At 34.8% G+C, this 22849-nt stretch overlaps 1 protein-coding gene across 1 annotated transcript in view; it reads right to left on the minus strand.

Moving 5' to 3' along the window:
• DOCK9 (dedicator of cytokinesis 9) overlaps positions 1-22849 on the minus strand; it is a 107967-nt gene that overhangs the window by 47069 nt on the left and 38049 nt on the right. Inside the window, 18 exon segments of the mRNA XM_009333332.1 lie at positions 41-152; positions 795-878; positions 1590-1736; positions 8275-8346; positions 8471-8596; positions 8735-8804; positions 8939-9054; positions 13580-13669; positions 14313-14399; positions 15793-15914; positions 16300-16423; positions 16706-16798; positions 17406-17471; positions 17596-17783; positions 17864-17943; positions 19775-19897; positions 20345-20427; positions 22818-22849. The exon segment at positions 22818-22849 is cut by the window's right edge and continues 1 nt beyond it. Of these exon segments, the coding sequence (XP_009331607.1) occupies positions 41-152; positions 795-878; positions 1590-1736; positions 8275-8346; positions 8471-8596; positions 8735-8804; positions 8939-9054; positions 13580-13669; positions 14313-14399; positions 15793-15914; positions 16300-16423; positions 16706-16798; positions 17406-17471; positions 17596-17783; positions 17864-17943; positions 19775-19897; positions 20345-20427; positions 22818-22849 (1815 nt within the window).

Raw genomic sequence — 22849 nt, forward strand, 5'->3', positions numbered from 1 at the left:
ATCTAAGAAATATACCATACACTTCTTCGGAAGAATTTACCTTGGTATCTCTGAACTCTGCCTTTTCCAAATGGCATTGGTAGATTCAAAGGTATGTAGTGCTCATGATTACAGACTACACGGAGAAATTCAAATTTGAATTCAAAAAGAGTCTGCAAAAATAATTTTAAAGTATAAATTAAACAACTGATGCAGTGATTTGAATAACACATTAAAAACAGCTTTCTAACACAAAAGGGTGATTTCTCTCAGTCTCGCAGTATGAGGGATATAGACCTGTCTAAGTTCCATACGTCAGTATAAAATAATTCCAGCATAATTCATGCTTGACAACTGGATATAGTTCTATTTAGTGTTCCCATTGTCCAAAGTTATTTAAGTTTACTAGCATATCATGTATTGATGTAAGAAAAGTTTGGACCCACAGAACCCCCATGTTCTTTGGACATCTGGTACATGCTTTCTCCACTACAGTAAATGTACAGAAACTTATCAGATATCAACTCTTCCAACTTTAGCCTTTCTCACATTCATGCTTAAAATTTCTGCTTAGTGTTGCACCCCCACACTCCACCACTTTCGCAATACACACGCTCTAGGGTGGTAAAGTTGCACCTGAAGGTGGGAATCAAAATATGAAAAAGTGATTTGATGGAAAAAGAAAATGCTCTAGGCACAGCGCAGGGACTTCTAATGTAACTGGGAAGAAGTCTGAAGACTTAATGCGCTACTCTATCCACATGCATCAAGAGGCAGCAACTCCTACAAATAGTTTGTTTAAAAACACTGAGTACCTTTGGATCTCCTGGGGCAAAGCAGCTGATGTAGTTATTGATCTGCTTGAAAACAAAGCCTCTATCCATGAAAGTAAAACACCTCTGGGGAAAACAAGCAAAACCAAGATAGAATTGATTTAGTACTGTCTCAGTGCTCAGTAACTATATTTCTGTATTTAATAAGTTTATTTTCCAAACATGATTGGTATTTCAGTTTGAATATAAAAAACAATAAAACAAGCAAACTAAATACATGTATACATATATAAATACCAAATTTTCCCTTAGAGTGCAGAATGTAAACAAATTGCAAATAAAAAGCAGTTTGGAGAGAAGAACTCTATCTTGGCAGAAACGAAAATGAATGTGCCACTAGCAGTTTTATCTACCATTTTATTTCCCATCCTTTTTTCTCCCTACTGGATCTTACTGGCTGAAAAAGGAAGGACACTGAAATACTGTCTACATAAAATGCATGCAAATAAAACACTACTCAATGCATGAAGCTTTTGTAGGATTAGAAGGTTATCGAGATGATATTTTTAAAGAAAAAAAAAAAAGAGAAATCAAAACACATTTTGGATTAAATATAAATTCATTAAAAAATATATCAAACTTTTGAACAGATGTCTTCTTGATTACAGAAGATGCAAATTATACTTCAATGCATTTTAACTTGGACATAGAATTACATTTAAAAAGCATTATCCATACTCAGTTTTATATGAGTTCACTTTAAGATTCTTTAAAATCCATGAAGAAGCAATACTATTGAAAAAGTAACCACAGAGCCCAAGTCGCTTGTGTACCTACTTTTATAAAGGCAGCAAGGCTGTGGTTTGCATTTTTTGAAGCCTCTGGATTGTCTCTGTACTTCTGAGTGATGTGTGGCATTAGCATATTAACAACTGTTTCAACTGCATGATGAAAGGAAGCAGAAAATCTCTGGTTTCGCAACAGCTAGAAAAAAATTCAGATACAATATTTAATATGGTTTATAACATTAAAATAGATCAGAAAATTTACTTTAGGTAAGATATAGATAACCTGACTGGGAGAGTGGAGACAAAGAAAGTTTTCAAATTTTCTCATTTGTCATTTAAAGTAACATTTTCTTTGAATTCAAGATTTTCCTGAACTTTCTAGACTGAGGGGGGAAAAAGAGCATTTGGTTAAAAGAAAGTATTACAACATGCACTAACATCTGTTGTTAAAATTCAAGCAAGGCATCTTTGATGACAAAAACACACGTATAAAAGTTTGTAAGTGTAATGCAGTAATATTTTTCTATACTACAATAAACTTGACGGCAGAAGCTAAGAATAAAAGGGAATCTTTTAATTCTATCTATCTTCCTCTCCAAAGCAGACACCAGCTGGTTCACATATAGCAACTGCATTATCAGAATCTCTTTTCTGCCTTGAAAAAAAAATAAAAAACTTTTTTGCTGTTCTGCAACTATCTTTTTAATAACTCCTTTGCCTTTTGCCATTGTGGAAATTCTCATCCATGCTTCTTTCTTTCTCTTGCTCATCAGCGGCTTCAAATCTCAGCTCGTCCAGGCTTCAGAATCTTACTCTCCATGTTTTTAAGTTTCCACAGTCAGAACAGTTTTCCCTTGCTTTTAGGTAGTTTGCCGAGTAGCTTAAAAGATCTCCTCTACATTCACAATTTCCTCCTTTCCACTCACCATCTATATTATCTTCATCAATGATTTTGTACATTCTGACCAGTATTGGTCAGTAAGTTCTCTTCAGCTTTTTGGCACTGCAGAGCCTCTTTTCTTTCTCTACATCTTACAATCTTTAATAAAGATTCTGTCTTTTGTCTGAAGGGACTTAATGACTGGTGGTGTGAGGCTAAAGAAGTGGACTCTGACAAAAACTGCTTCAACTGTACAGTCATGTCTTTTCTTTCTGAAAACTGAAATCAAAACATCCAAGTGCTCTGAATACTTTGTTATTTAAATAGTTTTTGAACTATATTGAATGTAACATTCCTAGGCAGAACAAGTCATTGTCAAGGCCCTGAATAAATCAATTACACAATTTGCTCCCTTTGTGTTTGAACTGTGCTCCAAATTCTCTATTTCTATTTAAAAAAAAATTTTTTTTTAAAATAGATATTAAGGTTGAAAAAGATCCCTGTATAAATATCAACAGTACTCACTGATGAAATAAAAATTAAAAATTCTGTTGGTGGGTATGCCAGTCAGTGTCCTACGATATTCTTGTAACTCAGTCTTTGCTGGACAGTAATTAAATATTTTTAAAAGTACTACAAAATTCTTGCTACAGAAATAATTTTGCTGCACCCAGAAATGCATCTTTTTATCAGCTCTCATAAGTAGAAAATATCTGAATGCATGTTCCATTTATTACTTTACCCAGTAAGACAGAAAAAAGCTAGCAAAATAATTTATTTGATATTTAAGGAGCTTGTACATCAAGAATTGATGTTCAGGAATGAGGATACATGCAAACAAGAGGTGAGTTCCGCTCCTTTTTCTTTCATGTCACAGCGAAGATGACAATGAGGTGAGTTCCAAAAGTGGAAATGTCTTTTTTAACATGAAATGTGGAGACAACAATAAAAATCTGTCATAAAATGTCACTCCAGTAGTTTATAAGCTATGAACTTTACTTCATGTTACTGCAGGGGAAGAATGAGAAAGAACAGCCATTCAAGGTGATACACAGCAAAGTACTAGAATCTAAAGGTGCATGTTAAAAGAATTTGTTTCCTTTGTACAATTGAACAGTTCATGTTTGGGGGTTGCTTTTGAAGATACTATTAAAAACAAACAAACAAAAAATTAACCTGAAATGGATGGGGCTCCTATACAACAAGTATACCTAGCATGCAGAACACTCTATTGAGTGGGACATCAATAGAAACCAGACAGGTATTTTCCAGTATCAAGCTTAGGGGTTTGGGGGTGGGGTTTTTTGTTTGGTTTGGGCTTTTTTTCCTCTTCAGGTAGAATGACTGCATGCTACTATACCTGTAAGTCCTAACAAAAAACGTGGCAACATTTTGGTAGTTTCAATGCTGCATAAGAAAAATTCTGTATTAACTGTTATCATCTTAGAAAGATTTATGGCTACAGAAGCTACTAAATCTATAAAAAGACCTCACCGTGCATCCTTATTTTCTGAAATAAAATGGGGTCTCTTACAGACTTAAAAGTGCCATCAGTATTTAGATCACATTTTTGTGGTTTATCTACTTCTTTCTGGCAACTTGGAATCATAAATAAAATGCCACTAGTAATTAGTACTTTCTTTGAAGAGAGTCATGCTTTTCCCGTGCTCAGTATTTTCTCAGCCCACCTTCTACAAAATGCGTGTTCACAATTATGCTGTTAAGAGGTAGAGCAAACATTCATTAAAATGAAATTATACAAATTTTTAGCCTACCTAAAGAATTCTGTAGGGCAGAAAGATTACTTAAAAAGAACAAAACTTTTTCAGAATTTATATGATCATATAATCCCATGTAATAGACAAAATTTGATGCAACAAGTTGATGTAAAATATTACTTAAAGAAAGGTCAGAATTCCTAGACCAATATTCAGAAATATACACATACACTGCATTGTCTCCTGCCTACATCTTTTGGTGCATTTTAATGAAAATCCTAAAGCTTACTCATAACAACCCTTAGAAATCGATCTCAGAAGACCACAGTTTGTATAGCTTGTCATTTATAGCACATAGTAAATCACAAAATGAACTGCTCAATCTTTCAAGTACAGCAAACCTGAGGCCATTAGGTCTCAGTTACTGGTTGTTACTACTAAAAAAAGAAAATAATCAGTGCCTTCTCTTATAGATACTTAGGTCACTTAGACATCAAAGAGATGGAGGTCTTCAAGTAATAGTTATGGTTATGCCTACCCCAATTCACACCATATTTCCATAACACCAGGTAATCAAATCAGTCTCAGGCTTCTGTAACTGACACAGTGTTCCTTTACCAACTTTGTTTTCCCTAAAATGAAAGTCTTGTTAAATTGAATTTGTTCCTCAGATGTACGTGCTGGTGCTCTCCAAATGTAATTTTTTATTAGGATTACATGGGTCAGCAAAGACACATTAGCTTTGAGCAAATTAATCAGTATAGCACTTGTGGAGGAAAGAAATAGTAATAAAAAAATTAAAAAAAAAAAATCAAGAACTAGTAGTAATGTGAATGCCCATCAATGGTAGCATACCATATGATACGAGAGATGCAGATTATATGGGAGAGGATACTAAAAACACGGACACTGGCGGAGTCATTCTGAAAAGCAAATTGCATTTGGTTTTTGTTTGTTTACACAGATTCCTGCTTTAAAAAAGATGATATTCTACTGTACTTATTTTATCCACCATCTGATCTCAATTTAAAAATGTAATCCTATTGTAAGGAAGTTATAATTAAATTAAGGAAATGGGTTTGTATGACAGCAAGTTAGTGGTTTCTTTGAAGTTTTTTTTAAACCAATATGCTGTTTCCAAACTTGTGAGGACTTCTGTAGGTTTGTTAAAATCAGGAAAAAATATATAAACTTTGTTTAGCCAAGCACAAACAGCAGGTTGCTGTTTTTCAGAGTATCACCTACCAAATCCAATAGAAAACTTCCTCAAGCTATACAAGTTTCACACAAACCATGTTTTGAAAACCTTGCCCAGATGCACCACATTCTGTAATTAGAAAAACTGTATCCTTCTCAGAGCTGAATACTGTAAAATAAAAAGTACTGCTAGTACTGTCATGTAAGTACTGAAACCAACAAAAATTCTTTCAGTTTTTATCAATATCATTTTTAAATTATAAAATTCTAATTCAATTCCAGAAGTCTCTAGAAAATGTCATCTTTAAATAAGAAGCAGTGTTTTCTGCTTTGTAAGATTATACTTTCATTTCAGTTGAATTGATTAATTAAATTAATTGTATTAATTTAACTGATTATAATAAGCTCAAAATAGTGGGGTGAAATAAGAAATACTCTATTCACAGAGTGAACAGAAGCACAAACGCCTTCCTCAAGGAACATCAAATCAATAATGGAAATTTAATTTTAAAGGACCTGAATTATTTGAACAGATACTATGAAACAGCAAAAAAAAAAAAGAGAAGAACAGAAAAAAGCCCATCTGAATATTTTTCTTACTTTGGTTTGAATTAACAGTATTTCTATTGGTTAGTGGTAGAAAAAGTTGTAAGTCTCTCCTTTTTGCTAGAAATTTTGAGGAATTCCCAAAGAGCTGATCAGTTAAAACCAGCAAGAAGTTTGACACCTTTAATGCAAAAGGATGTACTACTGCACTGCATGCACAGCAAATCCTTTGTGCATATATTTGCATTCTAAAAACTCCTAAACAAATGGTAGTTGTCACTCTTCCCTAGACAATCTAAGTTGTTAGTGGTAAAAGCTTGCCTTCTTCCACACTTCAGAAGATACTTAAAACTGTAGTACTAGTTACACGTAAATACTCAAATTGCCCCCACTCCTTTAAACTAAAGGCCTATTTCTAGATTAAACAGACTACCAATACCAGGTAAAAGTTTATGTCTGTATATTCGAGTTCATCAGGCTGGTTTTGCACAAAACACGTCTTCCCTGACAACAACTGTCTAAGCTGTTTTTAAAAAAATCTGCCAATAAAGGTTCCAGAATTTCCAGAACCACCGCTCCAATTAAAAGCTGAGATTTTATTTAAAAAACAAAATTATTTCATCATTGCTTTTTAGTAACAGAAAGGAGATCACTCTCTTCTTTGTGACATTATAAATGGAGACAACTCCTTTTCCTTACATAAAAGCACAACACAACAGCTAGCATCTCATGAGGCTACACACAAAAATTTGAGGTCCTCTTCAAATGCAAAATAACAGGATGAAGTCAGCTATTCTTTGCAGGTTTTATCTACTCATAGAAACTGAAAGTCAGAATAAAACATAGCTGGGCAGACTGAGGTGGGGAAAGTTAAGCTTAAAATACACAATCGATTTTGCTACTAAATGAGGAGCCTCACACACTGACTGAGCTCCTCCTGCATTCCAGAGCAGTGAGAAAAATAGTTATGCATGTTACAGATTTTCCTCCTTATTTAATTCAGATTGTTAAAAAAAAAAAAAAAAATTCCTTCTATTTCTACAAAGGGTGCAATGCTGAAGCCTGGTATCTTTACTGTGTGATCTATTTCAGTAGAATGCATAGTTCAACTTGAATCCATAAATCATGCCCTTCCTCTCTATTATTATGGTATTCTGCAAATCATGTATCAGTAATTAGTGCTAAAATGAGTCCAGTTGAATACTGTATTAAGGCAAATTTTTTTAATTTACTACTAAATAACAGTCAGTCTGGTGATGCGATTTAATTCTTCTAACTAAAAGTAAACCAGTAACATGAACAGGAAAACATTTTTATTCTGTATTAGTATTCTAAGAAAAAGTGATGGTTACTAGGATTTGGACAGCAAACACATTACTTTCATTAATATCTAATGATGAAAAAGTCATTTGACCAATTATCACATGGAGTTCACATGCTTCTTAAATGAAAAATGAATCAATAATTTCTTTAAAGATTAGATCTATTGAAACAGAAAAGTCCAGACACTTAAAGTAAGTTGAACTGGGACCCAAACTCTACTGATCATACCACAGCAGAACAGTATTAAGTGTAGCACTCTACAGTGTTTTTCCTGATCATCGTCCAAGTATTTTTTCTTTCCCCCACATACTTCAGACTTCCAGTTGTGTTTTAAATACACAGTGAAAAAACTGATAAAGATTTCAGAACAACCTGGTATGTTACTCAGCTGGGACTATTTTGTATACTTAAAACTTCACTTTCAAGACTTGTTTTAATACAGAAGTAAGTAAACTAAAAAGCTGTCACCAATGTAAGAAAAATACTGCTTATAGGCCAAGCTGGTAGAAAAATGCCTGTTTCTAAAATTTTAGCATTCTCCTTCCAGCATAGGAAATAACACGGAATTAAATATTGATACTTCTTATCGCCTAGAGAAGGACTGTAGACTGCATGATTCACTGTTCTCAGAGTCATTTTATATTACAGCTACTGTACTGCTTAGGAAAAAGCCCAGATATTTTTGGGTAGTACTTACATCAAAGTCCACAGTGTTATCTATTGCTTCCAGCTTCATTGTACCATTAGCATTAAGAAATCTAACTAGAGTCTCTGATGATTTACACAGACTGCTCTACCATATGGATTTTAAGGGGTTTCTATCCTTTTATAGTAATGTTGAGTCTACCCCTGTAGTTTTTTCTATCTAATATTTCAACTGATTTCTCCTGCTGCTTTGCTCCTTCCCTCCCTTTCTTATAAATGAAGTTATTATATATAAATCATAATCATGTATACATAAAACTTTTTCTAATATGCAATAAAAATGTGATGAATATAAAAATGGAGAAAGAAGAGACTATACAAATTCCCTTTAGAATAACACTTTTTTTTTGCAAAAGTTGACATACCTTCACTTTAGAGTTTTCTATCAAATGCTGAGCCATTGATTTTATCAGAACTTCAAAGAAAAACCATGAATACTGCAGAGAAAAGAAAACATTCTGTAAAATTGCCACATGCATTCAACAACTATTTCAATACAATTAGTTCCTATTCTTCAGATATGACAAGAACATACAGTAAAAAGTATAGTTCAATACATACCTTAAGTAGCTTGTTGCTTGTAAGAAAGTCAGCAGATGGCTTTAAAATTGTTGTCATGGACTTTGTCAATTCTTCATGTACTGTCTTATATTCAGAAGCAACATAGGGTTCAGCTTTATAAGCATACTTGGGGAGGAAAACCAGAATATAATATGAAACTATGACATAATATGAAACAATTGAAATTAAATAGATGCAACTAAATTTAAATATACTCTTTTTAGAGAAATAAAAAAGGAAATATTCAATTTACTTTTTACCTACCTTGACATAAGATCTCAGGTAGCTATCCAAGCCTTCTTCGTGACACTGAGCAACAATATGGATAATAACCCTAAACAGAAGTCGGAAACCAAGTAAGCCTACAAAGAAAGCTATGATCGCAATAGCAGAAATGCTACTCAGTTACAGATTTATGTGATAACCTAGTCATCACTTAAACTCTGTGAAGCACTTAAAATTCTTTACCTTGTCACATTGACTGCAACTTCCTCTTGAGTTGCTCTAGTGAGAACTCTAAACAACTGGTTTAGAACAGTTGGCAGGAAAGCTATCATCACATGGCCTTCCATAGCATGAAGACTCTAAAAGAAAGCAGGAATACAGCCACTCCCTTGAAACAATGGCATTTAAATCACAAGTTCGGAAACAATAAAATTTACTGCAAGTCTTTTTCCAAAAAAACACACACTGCTTGCACTATTTGGTGTTAATACTGCACAGAAAGCAATTGAGAATAGTTTCCAACATAAGTATTTGGTAAAATATTTTCTACATTAAGGTAAATTAGGGATAAAAATTAGGTTTTATTAAAAGCATTTTAGAAGTATTTGTACTTTTCCATTGAAATACATACTAGGTAGCGTTACAATGAAAAGACTACCTGTGTACACCACAGCAAGCTGACACTGACACTCTGGGATACTTTGCTATTTCATTCACCAATGCAGACATTTAGCAAACAGAAGTTCCACAAAAATATACAGATTGCTTACCTGTGCTAAGTGCAATACTAGTTATACTAGTTACTGCAACAAACTAATACGTTAAAAAACAGAATGAACTAAAATCCCTAACTATCTAATGCTGGAAATTGGAGACAGTGAATTACTAACCACTCAACTTCTTCATGATATGCCTTTGCTTTCCATCACATGCAAAAGATATTATAGACATAACAACCCTGACATAAAAGGCAGCGTATGGCATTTCATCCTACATTGTTTTATGCCACAAAATTCCCTGGAGTTAAAGGGAGTTTGACAAAAAAAGAGTGTATTTGCTGAACATGCGTACAGACCACACATTTAAAACATTTCCATTCACTGTTAAGTAGCTGTCTTGTCTTTGAATGTTTGCCTCTATGCACATTCACACTATTCAGGACTCAAAACAGTCTTCCTTCCTACGTGACCTGTGATTTTTCTTGGAAACAGCAGTCATACGCTACACCATCTTTTCTATAAGCCTCGAATATCAGAGCATTGGGTAAACACGCAAATGGAACTTCAGCTCAGACTTTTGTCCAGGATGCAGACATTTTTTGGTAAGGTGCTGTTTTAAGTAGGACTCTGAAGTGGACTTGTAACCCAACCTCTGATGCCTTTTAGTGTACAATTACACTTAGACTGCCAGAAGTAGCTGTGCCCTTTGATCTCTCAGGCGGCAATGGAGGTAACTACAAGTAGATACCTCAACTTATGAGATGCTAAGTGATGTTTGGGCTCATGAAACATGAAGGAGAGCATACAAACATCTCGAGTCAGTTGAGTCTCAGAAAACCTTTAATTAGAAGTGTCAGACGGTGCTTACACAAAATCCTGTTAGGGAGGGTAAGAGCAGAAAGAAGAGAGAACAGGAGAACACTTGTCAGGTTCAGTAACCCAAGCTACTCTGCCAGTAGCACACTGACTTTGTGGAGAAAAGTAAATCCTAAGTATTTAAATGTGTCATTGCCATTATAGCATAGACATTACCTGCAGGAAACTGTCACCAGAAAACTGAAATGTTGATTTTTAAAGAACATTTAGCACTCAGGCTGGCCAAGTCTGGCACAGATAGGTACAGGCTGACACACAAAAGGCAAGCTCTCAATACACAGGAGAAGTAAAAAGTATTTGGGTCCCTGTGAGGCCTAGCTAGACAGGAATTTGGCCTAATAGAATTGAGAATTGCCATAATTTGTAGTTGACACAGAAGATAGCATTTGTTTTCTGCTACCATGAAGCGAGGCAATAAAGTCGGTATGATGTGTTAATCTAGTGATGTGGAACATGTTTACACTGTGTGGTGAGAGCGTTCTGGTGTTTGATGACAAGCAAGAGTTATAAAGAGGCTCTGCAGTTGCATTATTCTGTCCCAGGGATTTTGGCAAGACATAGTCTTGTCACTGAACCTAAAGATTTTGCTAATGTGGAATTAATATAAATATAAATAAAGTGTTTAAAGGCAAAGGAATAAGCTACCCAAATATATTACAGTATATGTCCTCACATACGACTGAAGTAAATAATGTGATTTGGGAGTAATCTGAGGAAGTGTTCTTTTGAGCTTTCCCTAAAATGATACTTTAATATCTGACGGTCACTTTGTTCTACCAGACTAACAAGAGTTGTGAATATCAAGAAGAGAATCAACCCTTTGATTCCAGCCAACTGTCATTTTTGACAGTCAGCGGCTGGCAAGATAAATCTGAAATTGCCATGCTAGTCCCTGGAAGAGATTTTTTTTATATCAGATTCAAGTAGAGCTCTGGTAAACTTAAGAAACAGTGGGATTTCTCGAAGTACTGTGAATCCCAATGAATCAAACATGTCAGAAACTGACTGAGGGTTGGTGTACAGCTTCAGCTCCTGAGGTAAGAATCAACCAACTGCCCACAAAGTACAGGGTCATTCAATTCCTCATAACGTGAACAGTCACTGCTGCCAGGACCCTGGTAAAGAGTCTCTCCATGGTGTGCAAACTGATTTTTTTTAATAGTAGTGATTCAGACTTGTCATGTATGCAGAGATTTTAGTAATACTGTTTCTTTTCGTGTAACATCTGACTGTTTCCCAGACCAACTGCTTTGTATTACAGCACCAGAAAGAGCAAATTCTGTTTTTTTCACCTGAACTTATCAATAAAGACATTCAATTCCCTGAAGGCCAAAAAGGACAACAATCCTTCCCTTCTTCTTAATACCAGAAAACATCTGCCATTTTCTCTGGCACCTCAAGTAGCAGGAAAGCTACACCCCTTGAAAAAAAGTGATGGAAATGATACTGAAAATTTTAAAGAGCTTCAATGAGCCACAGGTCAGACTCTAAGACCTCTAATTCATGATGACAGATACTCAGAACTTGCCACCTTTATTATACGGAGAGAAAAAAAGAGAGGTTAAGTCCAATGATAAAGGTTCAGTGTCCCAACTGATCTCAAAACCACAACCAGAGGACAAGAAGGCAAAGCTGCACCAATGAGAAAAATGTCTTTTATGACTAGGACTTCTAAAAACCTGGATGATTCCTTTGTATTTTGATAGAACACGGGAGGAAATTGAATACCAATAACTTTAAATCCCTTGCCAGAAAAGTACAAACAGTAGGAAGTGAGAGGTAAAGAGGTTCTCTTCTTCCAACAGCAATCTCAGACAGCAGGACCACAATGTCCCAGAAGGATTACTTGGGGAAAGATGGAATAACCCCCTCGGCCTCAAGGCAAGATGAAACACTCTGAAGCAGTGGTTCTTCTCCTCTTCCGTCTCTATTGGAGAGAGTTCTTCAGGGCACAAACCGCATATACACAGTTAGAAAGACTCTATATTTTGAAAAGTATCACAATGACAGGATTTGCAAGTGTGGTATCAAGGAGGGATTCAGCACATAAGCTGTCTCTAACTCCAGTAGGGCCTCTGGATACTGCAAGAGTGCTGACTTTTAAAGCCAAAACGCTACCAGGCTTAGTGCTAGTGCCATCTAACTGGGGACTATTTGGTACAATTACTGCTGCAGAAAGCAGTGGAAATAAGGATGGCTCCAGACTGAAAATTATCAGGGAACCCGAAACAGATACTTCAAGTGAAAAACACAGAGAAATGACATCTTACATCAAAACAAGAATGTCAGCAGCAGAAACCCAAGTGAGAGGCATCTCTAGTGACTCATTCTAAGTAACCATGGGGGACAATGAAGTTCAGCTACAAGACTATGGTCTTTGTCCTACCCTTTTGATGTGAAACTACCATGGCCAGAATCCCTTCTAAGGGGTTGTATTATTGTCATATGCTTTGCCAGCACATTTTGGGATTGCAAAATTTCAGAATGATAAGGACAAATAGAAGACTGAGAAACAGGTCTGTCAGTAAAAAATGGTAATGATAAAAAACCTATTTCCAAATAGACTTATTCCATCTTCCTGCTGTTAATATACTCTGTCCTGTTTTGTACCAAAGTTGATCACAGAAGCCTTGGGGCAAGGAAGATGATTCAGAGCCATGGTTTTGACATAACCAAGGTCACAAAACAAGTCCAGTTCAGAAGTGTGCCACATTCTATAGTCAAGTTCTTACTTAAATGTCCTGAGCAGACAGTCCAGTTTTATTAATTGATGGTATTCAATTACAACAATAAACTCTGTTGTGCTTAAGAAAATCAGGAGTTACTGTCATACCTTATGTAGATTTTAAGGTGACTGAATTTTGGGCTTTGTATTAAAAATTTGGCCTACTTGGTTAAGACAAAATTGCTGGGGAAACCATGCACTCTATTGATCTAATCCTGAAAGAGAACTGTAGACATGATGATGATGACCTCCTAAGCAAAATTTTAGAAAATCAAGAGTCATCATTCCTTACCATTCCCATGTGCAGTTCCATTTGATTATTTTGACAAAATAAGCCGTTAGTGTTTCAAAATTATCACTTGTAAGGCTGACCAATACTGTCTCATTATTTACTCATGGTTTCCTCTTATATTGCAATTGTAAATTTACCTAGGGCAGGAAGTATCTTCTTGTTCTTTTTATACTGCATATTCCATTAATGAGACCTAGAAAATGTCTGAAGCTCCTAGGTTTTACAGAAGTATAAATAAATAATATAATCGGTTATTCACTACCATTTTATACCTTAAGATATTTTACAAGATCAGTTCCTAGTGCACGAGCTCCAGACTCTGTTTTCTGACAGTACTGAAAAAAATTATGCAAGTGCTGGTCCTGTCAAAGACAAAAAGAACAACAAATTAAACAATATCTAACATTACTATCCATAATCCAAAACAGAACACATGAAAAATATTTGTATATAGAAATACATATATGTGTCCATAGATGCAATTTTCAAAAATAATTCAAGTGCACTACTCCGAAAACCAATTTAGTCTACATGTAACTGATTCTTTTTTTTAACCCACATAAGAAATTTCCAGTGATTTTTGAATACCAGTTATACAAAACACCACCTATATTTGCTTCAAACCAACTGACATGCAGGAGATAGCATACTTAATGTTAGTTACCTCAACTGATCATAACATGTATCTTATGAGCAGCTATAACAGGACTCATTGCTTTGTAGACATGCCAGTAAATAGCTTTCAGACACCTACGACCTCTCATCTAACAGGAAAATTCAGATTGGAATAGATGACAATGTTAGACAAAAGGCTCACATTTTGAATAGCTTCCATTTAAGATCTGCTGTTTTTCACAGCTGATGTGAGAGATACCATGCAGAGTGTCCAAGAGACAAAAAAGAGCTCAGCATATTGAGTTTAAGAATCTTCCTAAACACTGTATATACATCTAACAAACATACATTTCTAAAACTTTCTCTAATTTATTTTATTTTATAACTCACCTGCGTATACACAGTTGACACCAGATGAGTGGATATTTTTAACAGTTGTTTGCCTCCATCTACCCATTTAATTTCAGGACCAGAATGCTGCACGCACACATGCAGAGGAAAAGTAAAATAATGTAGCGTTATACTAGAGTAAAACTATTTGTTTATAGTACCACAAACACCACCTTTTTTAAAAAAAAAAAAAAAAAACAAGGTTGAAGAAATGTGTGCAATGAATAAAGTCATAAAAAAAGGAAAATTATGCAGGCAATATTACCAAAAGCATTTATGAAGCTTAAAATGTTTTTTAAAAGTCCCACAGTAGTTTCCTCACTGGCTAACAAAATTCTTTTCTGTAAGTCACAGATTTCTTGTTTCCCCTACAACTTTGCAAAGAAACTTGTGACTAGAGACAGATATCTACTAGTTTTCTGAGAAAAAGAACAAAAAAATTTCCACATACACTGACACAGTTTAAACCTTACCATAGGCCACCGATAGGTAGCAGCCAGTGCTTCCTTTCCATCCCATTTCCAAAGAACTGAGAATGGGAATGCTCAGCTGTCTACCCTGACAACCAGTTAGGGAGAGGTTTTACTGCTAGATCTACAACTAGTCATATTGATCCTAACCTTCTACCCATGGGCATGAGCAGAGACTAACAGCAGAGGCACAAAGAATACACCTACGATGTGAAAAGATGAAAGATGTGAAGGAGACAATGGTTGGAAAGCTTACAGCAGAGTTTAAAAAAGAAAAGGCGGTAGAAAAGGAGGAGAGCAGCACCTCTTGCTGTTGATTTTAGGACTCTTCCTCCAAAATGAGTCAATTTTGTCTCTGCGTTTCATTCTCTTAGTCAAATCCCCTATCACATTTCACATTTTGTATCCTCCTCGGTATCATTTTTATCACTATAATTTTGCAAGCTTTCTGCTTTGAAAAATACAACCATAAATTTTGCTAGTGAAGTATAAAGATCACAAAAATCAAGATGTGAGAATAAGACTTTGTCAGGAATAAAGGACTTACTGAAAGGAGACAGCATGAAATGCTAAAAAAAATTTAGTAAAGGACTTCAGATTATTTGCATATCTTCATAAACTCAAAATAGTTTAATATATTTAAAAATTACTGTAACTTCTAGTTAATTATTATTACAAAAAATTAAACATTTCCTATGTACATCAGCTAAATAATAACAACAGAAATAAGTACGTAACAATTTAAACAAAAAACTATATTAGGGCAGGTTGATTCAAATTCTTATAAAAGTCAGAATTTGGTCATAAGTTTTGTCTCCCATTTCTGTTTGGGTTGGTTTGTTTCCTCTGAGGCAGATGTCTAACTTTTGCAAAGCACTCCATTTCAACTATAGAAGAAAAAAAATTTCTGCTAGAAAATGACTTAAATCTTATCAGACTGGGGGATTAAAACCAAACCTTCTCTTTCCACATCTTTTTTTTAAAGATTAGAGCAATTTTATATAACATACCTTTCCAACGCCAACTTCTTGATAACTAAGATAGCCTGACGGAAGATTTGCTGACACAGGGATGTGTTGCTCATTGGTCACTACTCTTCCATCTTTTATTAGAGGAAGCCAAGAATACCCAACTACAGAACATGAAAGGCAAGTAATTTTAAATTTTATGAATCTTTACAGAAACCCTTACAAAAGTCTTACTGTACACTTCTGATATGTAATTTATAAACCAGAAAATGTTACTGTAAGGGCCAAATGATTTGAACTCAAACGATTAGAAATAATTGAAAAGGCAAATAAATTGTCACTGAGTTTGAAAAGAAACATACACTTGATAGACATTCTAAAACAACATTTGAAACATTTAAATTAAAAGAAATACTTAATGAAATCTTTCAGTCTGTATAATGTAATTAGAAAGCATTATATGGATCACAAAAATCACAGGTTACCAGATAAGCATACTTCATAAAATCGCCCCAGTAATTACTGAAAGTAAAGCATTAGCATACAAACCTTGTGTTTCAACAACATCTTTCTTCTTTGTACTCCCTTTGCTTGAATTATCACAGCTGACATGGTAGAAGGTGAACAACAAATGGTGCTTTTCATGTAATTGAGTGGGCAATTCTATTTTGATCTGAAAGGCAAAGAATCACAACCTTTGTAGAAGTCTTCAGCTAGAGCAGTGACATGCCTTACTGGTCACACACTTAAAAAGCAATTCCAGTTATATGCTATTTGAAGCAAGATCAAGAATCACACACTCAAAACTTACAAAAAATTTACTTACAGTGAAAAGGGAGGTCTGATTTAACTGAAAAAATTATCAAGAACTTTGCAATCCTCAAATCTTTTCTTGTATTTTTGAAACTTACGTAATACCTAAACCAGTAAAAGTTACCTCAGAAAGGTAGCTTACCTCATCATAAAACTCTGGATTTTGATGGTGATGCAGAACAGCAGCAAACGCACTTCTAGTAAATACTGGTCCACCTGGCCTACCATAGATACACTAATAAAGGAAAAAAGAACAAAAAAAACACCCTGTGATCCTTTTTCACTCTCAGCTTAAAATCTGTTTCACCCAGAATTTGAAATATTTCAACTTGTGTTTAACTGGGTTCCTTTGCACAGACAGAGGATTACATGATCTGCAGTCTGCCTGATGTGCAGTAAAGCTAACACCGTGATTTCACCTCAGGATTGCTGTACCTTTTTCTACTTCTTTTCTTCCGGGCACCTCTTATACACTGTGGTAGCTCATAAACAAATACAGAGCTTGGCTCTGCAGTTGATCTGAAGCTTTACTGTTTTTAAGTTAAAGAATTTTTCCTGTGGAGTAGGCATAAGCCACCCTTGTTTGCAACAAGTTTATTCTTGGAATTTTTGTTGATATAAAGAAATTAAATGCTCTGAGGGTTCTTTAGTAATCTTTTATATCAAAAACAAGCACATCATCTAAAAGTTACTCTTATGCTAAATGCAAAAGGAGGACAGAAAGCTGCCATCCCAAGCTAGATAAATTAATCCAGTACTACTGTGTAACTTAGCTATTCACTAGTTCACTAGTGAACAGTTCATTATTTTCTTTTATCAGTCGCAAAAATCAAAAGACTAACCTTTAAAGGCAAAGAATCCTCTTCATCAGAATCTTTGAACTCAATGCATACTGCAATATTTCTAGCCTAAAGCAGTATTCAAAAACAAAAACCCAAACACTTAATCGTAAGGATCATCACAGAAATATAATATGTAAACAATCTTAACCAAACCTAAGAAAGAAGGATGTTACAGTTTTCCCGTACTCACCTTTGCAAAAGACTTTTGACTGTCATATTTCAAGTGCTTTGGATAAACATAAAGATGATTGTTGTAGATGGTGAAAGGCTGAGTGTGTTTTGGTATACAGGGAACAAATTCCTCTATTTCAAACGTTATTAGTGTCTTGGTACTGTTTTCAAACTGTTTCATGGGAATGTATGATGAGTTAACATAATCTGAAAATACATAAAAAACCAATAAAAAACTGAAGAGAAAAAGCCTGAATGTCCATTTAACAGTGTTTATTAATACTTACTTGGAAAATCTGTTGACACATTATCAATTGTAACATCCAGATTTCCTAAAATAACAGGAAGTTTGGCCATCTTTTCAGGTCTATAGGAAGGAAAAAAACCTCAAAGTCAGGCTAAATGCAAAACTATCAGATGCCAGAGAAAAGAGATAATAGGAAACAGAGGCAACAGTAATATCCTGAAACAGTAGTATGAGAGGAAAGGTGGTTTGGGGGTGGATGACTGATCTGGTCTTGCTTTTTGCCTAGATTCAGTTTCCTCCTCCTTTAAATTCTCAAAAAAAAAAAGTAAGGCTTTATTCACAAGTGTAGAAAAGGTTAAGAAAAAGCATGATGTTTTTCTTTCTTTAAATCAAAATGAAAAACTTTCTTAAAGATAGGTTTTGTTTGCCATGTAATAACTCACTATCATTTGCAGCAAAGAGGGGAGCTATAAGTAAGCTTTTTAAATCTCAATAGCCAGTGACAAGCATTTATGGTAATGGAGTAAACTTGGAGCAAAATGGAGCAAAGGGGAGAGAAATCAGTAAGCTAACAAAATGCATCTTCTTCTCAGTAATTTTTTTCCTACCTCCTCCTTTTTCTAGAGTAATAACTCACCCTGCAAAATATTTACTATTAACTAGCCTACTATGAAATTTCTTAGATGTTATCATGTAGCTAATTCAGAAATATGATTTGAAGTAAGAATATTTTCCACATTAAAACACTAGTGCAGAACCCTTTATTAGTAAAGACAGTCAGCAGCATGGTTTTTTTTAATTATTGCAGAGGAAGTGGATGCAAAATTTTCCCAAAATGCAATCGCATGCTGTGAAGCAAACAACTTTTTCTGGTTGGAGTCTGGATTCTAATTCCAGTAGTTAAGCCTTAGATATTACAATCTCTTTCTTACTAAAATTCCCGTGAAATACTGTACACGATTCCACAAACAGGATGCTGAAATAACCAAAAGCATTTCCTTAATTCATAAAGTAAAGTGATGTGGCAGGCTAATTTACTATATTAGTTTCAGTTTCAATAATATTGTTTATGGCAAGAAGCATCAGTACACAGCAATTTCAACGCTATGTAAACTTCAATGAAACTGTAAGCAGCTTGCTAAAATGGAATTAAAATATTTATTACAAACCTCATCTCCTTATCAGATTTGGTAAGCAAGAATAGAATAAAGAAACTATACCCAAACCTTTTGCGATTGACTATTGTTCAAATCAATACAACTCCAGCTAATTGTATCATAACAGAAGTGGAAAAGCCTTTGCGAAGCAGCAAAGACTGCTCTATTATTTTACATCTTATTTAATACGAAAGGGGATTAAAACTAGCTTTTTAATAGGGTCATCCGTCAGTAGGAGATTCGTAAGTCTTGCACACAAACTGATGCAGTCTTTAGGAATACCTTGTAAAAAAGGATGACCAATGTTCTGTTATTTAGGCATCCTAAGCCACATGCACTCCCAAGGAAGGTGGACTGGATACTGGGTTGAATCCCTTTCCCTGAGAGCTAGCTTTCTCTGTCCAAGGTCAGTGAACATCTGATTTATGCTCATCCTTGTTTTCCTTTGAGAACTAGAAGAATGTATTGTGCAAGCACAACTCCTAACACAGAGCTACTTCAGGATATGATGCTTACTACATGCTAGACATAGCATAATATTTCAGTCCTACTTGTAGCCCCCAAACACTGCAAAGAAAAGATCTGTAGCTTGTATGAAGGCCTTGATTATATTTATACAACTTCTATATTTGAAGTGAAGAACATATAAACACATACATCAAAAAGATTAGATGCTCCAGTTCAAGACCATAACAAAAAGTGGTGGGGCTTGGCGGGGGGCAGGAAGGTAGGGGGTGTTAGGTTGTGCTTGGTTTGTTTGGTTTTGTTTTTTAAAGTGAGGAAATTAGACTTACTTCCTGAAATCTGCTAACAATTTCAGCATGTCTTCATTTGAAAGTTTATTACTGTCTTGTCTGAAGAGAGGAGAAAATCTTGCATTTTTGTCCAGAGTTCCTGAGGCATCTTTAAACAGCGTCCTGAAAGTCAAAATCTTGCTTTCAGCTGAGTTTATGAAAGTGTTGAAATTCACTTCAAGAAATTTCTTTACTACAAATTAGAACATACTGCATCATCCTTCATATTAAGCATTTAATACTCTTGTCACTGTAGGTGAGTTTTAACATATAAATAGCTCAGTCTAAGAAGTCAAGTGTGAACCATTTCATTCTTAGTAAAATAAAAAATACTGACAATAGAAAACAGTTGGCAATATTCAATGGTTTGAATAATAATATAATGAATATTTGTAACTTTTTTTCCCACTACAGAGCTGAAATGTAAATTTGTCAGAATTTTTTGGTTAATTGAAAGTAAAACAAGAAATAATTTAAATAGAACATTAAGTTTTACAAGAAGCGAGATGCAGAAAATAGTGTGAAAGAAAAGTTAGGAAAAAACCACAGATTGATGAGATCTGTCCCTACCTAGCTGCCCAGGCAAAAGGCATTCTATATTGACCTAATCTCTGGCATGCCTGCTTAGCGTTCTTCAAAACTTTCTGTGCAACCTGCAAGGAACATAAGAAATAGCCACATTTGAAAAGCTACATTTTTTGCACCGTTAGTACACAAGAAGAAACCACATATTGATACTGATATGAATTGGAACATCTTCTTTAGAAGATTAATCCTAAGTATGCAAGTGAAAGACAAATGAAAATACCTTTTAACAATTCTTTTCAGGTTAAGCAGGGCCTGCTGATTTCACAGTATTTCATGGGTGAAAACACAGACCCATCTAGACTCCCAATAATACATATTTAATTAAACAAGAAAAAAATTATAACATATACAAAACTCATACGAAAGCTAGAGCAAAATTCAAGTGCTTTTTAAGACAAAATTGTGACCCCAGATAAAAACATTTCCCCCACCACTTGCTCCCCTATTCACCACCCACTCTACGTACCAGAACACATTCCTACAGAGTAAATAGTAAAATACTCTGCAATACTTGTCTTACAAGTACACACAGAATACGGGGAGGAATTGTATGAAGATCACACAGACGATCCTATGTATGGACACTGCAACATTACTTTCATTAAAACTTTAAATTTTTGGTTTTGTTAACTATTAAATCAACAAACAATTCCATTATATAGAACCAACATGTATAACAATCAGAGCTAGAAACCCACTAGTTTGAGATGTTTAACACCGAGCTGAACCACTTGAGCTAAAGCAGAAGCTCCTGACAGAGCAGTGGGCTTCTTTTCCAGAAACCAGCTTCTCTTGTGTGCCTACACAGAGCAAAATTATTTGCCAGAGGCAAAAAACCACAGAGTAAACCTGCCCGAACATTATCCCCAATCTATGCTGTGGACATTATAAAGAGCTGTTTCTATTAGTGTGTTGTTTGAGCCAACTCTCCATTATCCTTTCCTGTAAAAAGGGGGAAATTGCACTCAGAAGCATAGAACCTTGATAAGTAATCATCATTAATTCACTGTATTCAATGTTTAAGGGGAGAAGAAGTGATCTCTTGCCTATAGAATTTGCTGCTTCCATTTTCCCTTTTTCTTGTCCAGAGCAGTAAGTCTCCAAGAACTGGAAGTTGCTCATTGCACTGACACACATGGAGGCCTATATAGCTGGTACTGTTCTGTTTTGTTTCAAATTAATAAGGTGCAATCCCAGAGAACAAGAACAGAAACAAATTCAAACTAAGTGTTCAATTGTATAAAATTACAAGCAAATGAATACCAGAAATGCACAGCATAAGTTAATATAACCATGAATGTTCCTATTGGCTACTCCTGCAGTACAGGGCAACACAAGTCTAGCGCTCAGCATCGAATTTGGGAATACTTCCCGTGTGGCTCAGGCCCAAGACCACCAAAATCAGTTACTCAGTTCAGGTTTGTTTTAACTCAGTAAGAGTCAGCATACACTTCAAAACCAGACTCCTAAAATACAAAGCTGCTGTTTTCCAACGATAGCTGAAAAAAAAAAATCCCAAGTATTCTTGGAAAAGCAAATCAGTAGTCTGATCTATATTAAGACCAAGCGAAAAATACAGGTTTTTTACGTGTAGCTTAGCCAGCATTAAATCAGTAGCAAAGAACACTGTTCCTCTGCAGAGACTGAAAGTTAACCCTTCCTTCTTCCCTTTCACTAGCTGAAAATGGGAAGAATGTCAACAGTAGCTGACATTGCTTACAAAAAAAACTTTTCTCCTAGCATCCTGGTCCAACTATTAAAGCACAACTGTAAATCAACAAAATTAAAACTCTGTTTCTTCAGCAACAAACAAGAAGCAGCAACTGACAAAGCTTCTTGTAGATATGTTTCAGAAAACATTAAAATGTTATATCATCCTAGACTCCTGCAAACTTAAGATGTTTCAGTGGTTTATTTCCAAAAGTGATTTGGAGTTCTATCAAATCTGCAAAGCATTTTATACATAAAAAGAGTCTTAATGATCTCAATGGTTCTGAAGTAAAAAACAGCAAGAATGCAGGTAAAATTACAGTAAACTATGGTCACCAAAAAGTAAGACAAAGGATAAGTCAACAACAATGGTACAGTAAATAAGATGCATTAACTGAGACATACAGTTAATTTCTGACCTATATTTAATATTTCATTGTTCAACAATTTTCAATTCAACTTTCACACTGAAGTCTAATACTCTTTTGTCAAACCCATTTATTTAAAGCCATTATAAAAATTATAGATTATGTCACGATTAGTAAAAGCTAAATAAATGTTTCCCAATTATATGTTAGACTATCTATAATGTTTCAATAAGTTACTAGTAATAACTACAACTTACTAAATCAAATCATCCAGTTATCTGAATTTCCTATAAAAGAACTAAGTTTTTGATATTTATTAATTTGAAATCAACCTGTCTTGCCTCAGCATTTTTTCCATGTCGCAGAAGAAAACATACCTTTGAAGAATCTGAACTTTTCATATACGGTT

Source organism: Pygoscelis adeliae, unplaced genomic scaffold, assembly GCF_000699105.1.
Source record: "Pygoscelis adeliae isolate BGI_AS28 unplaced genomic scaffold, ASM69910v1 Scaffold48, whole genome shotgun sequence".
NCBI lineage: Eukaryota > Metazoa > Chordata > Aves > Sphenisciformes > Spheniscidae > Pygoscelis > Pygoscelis adeliae.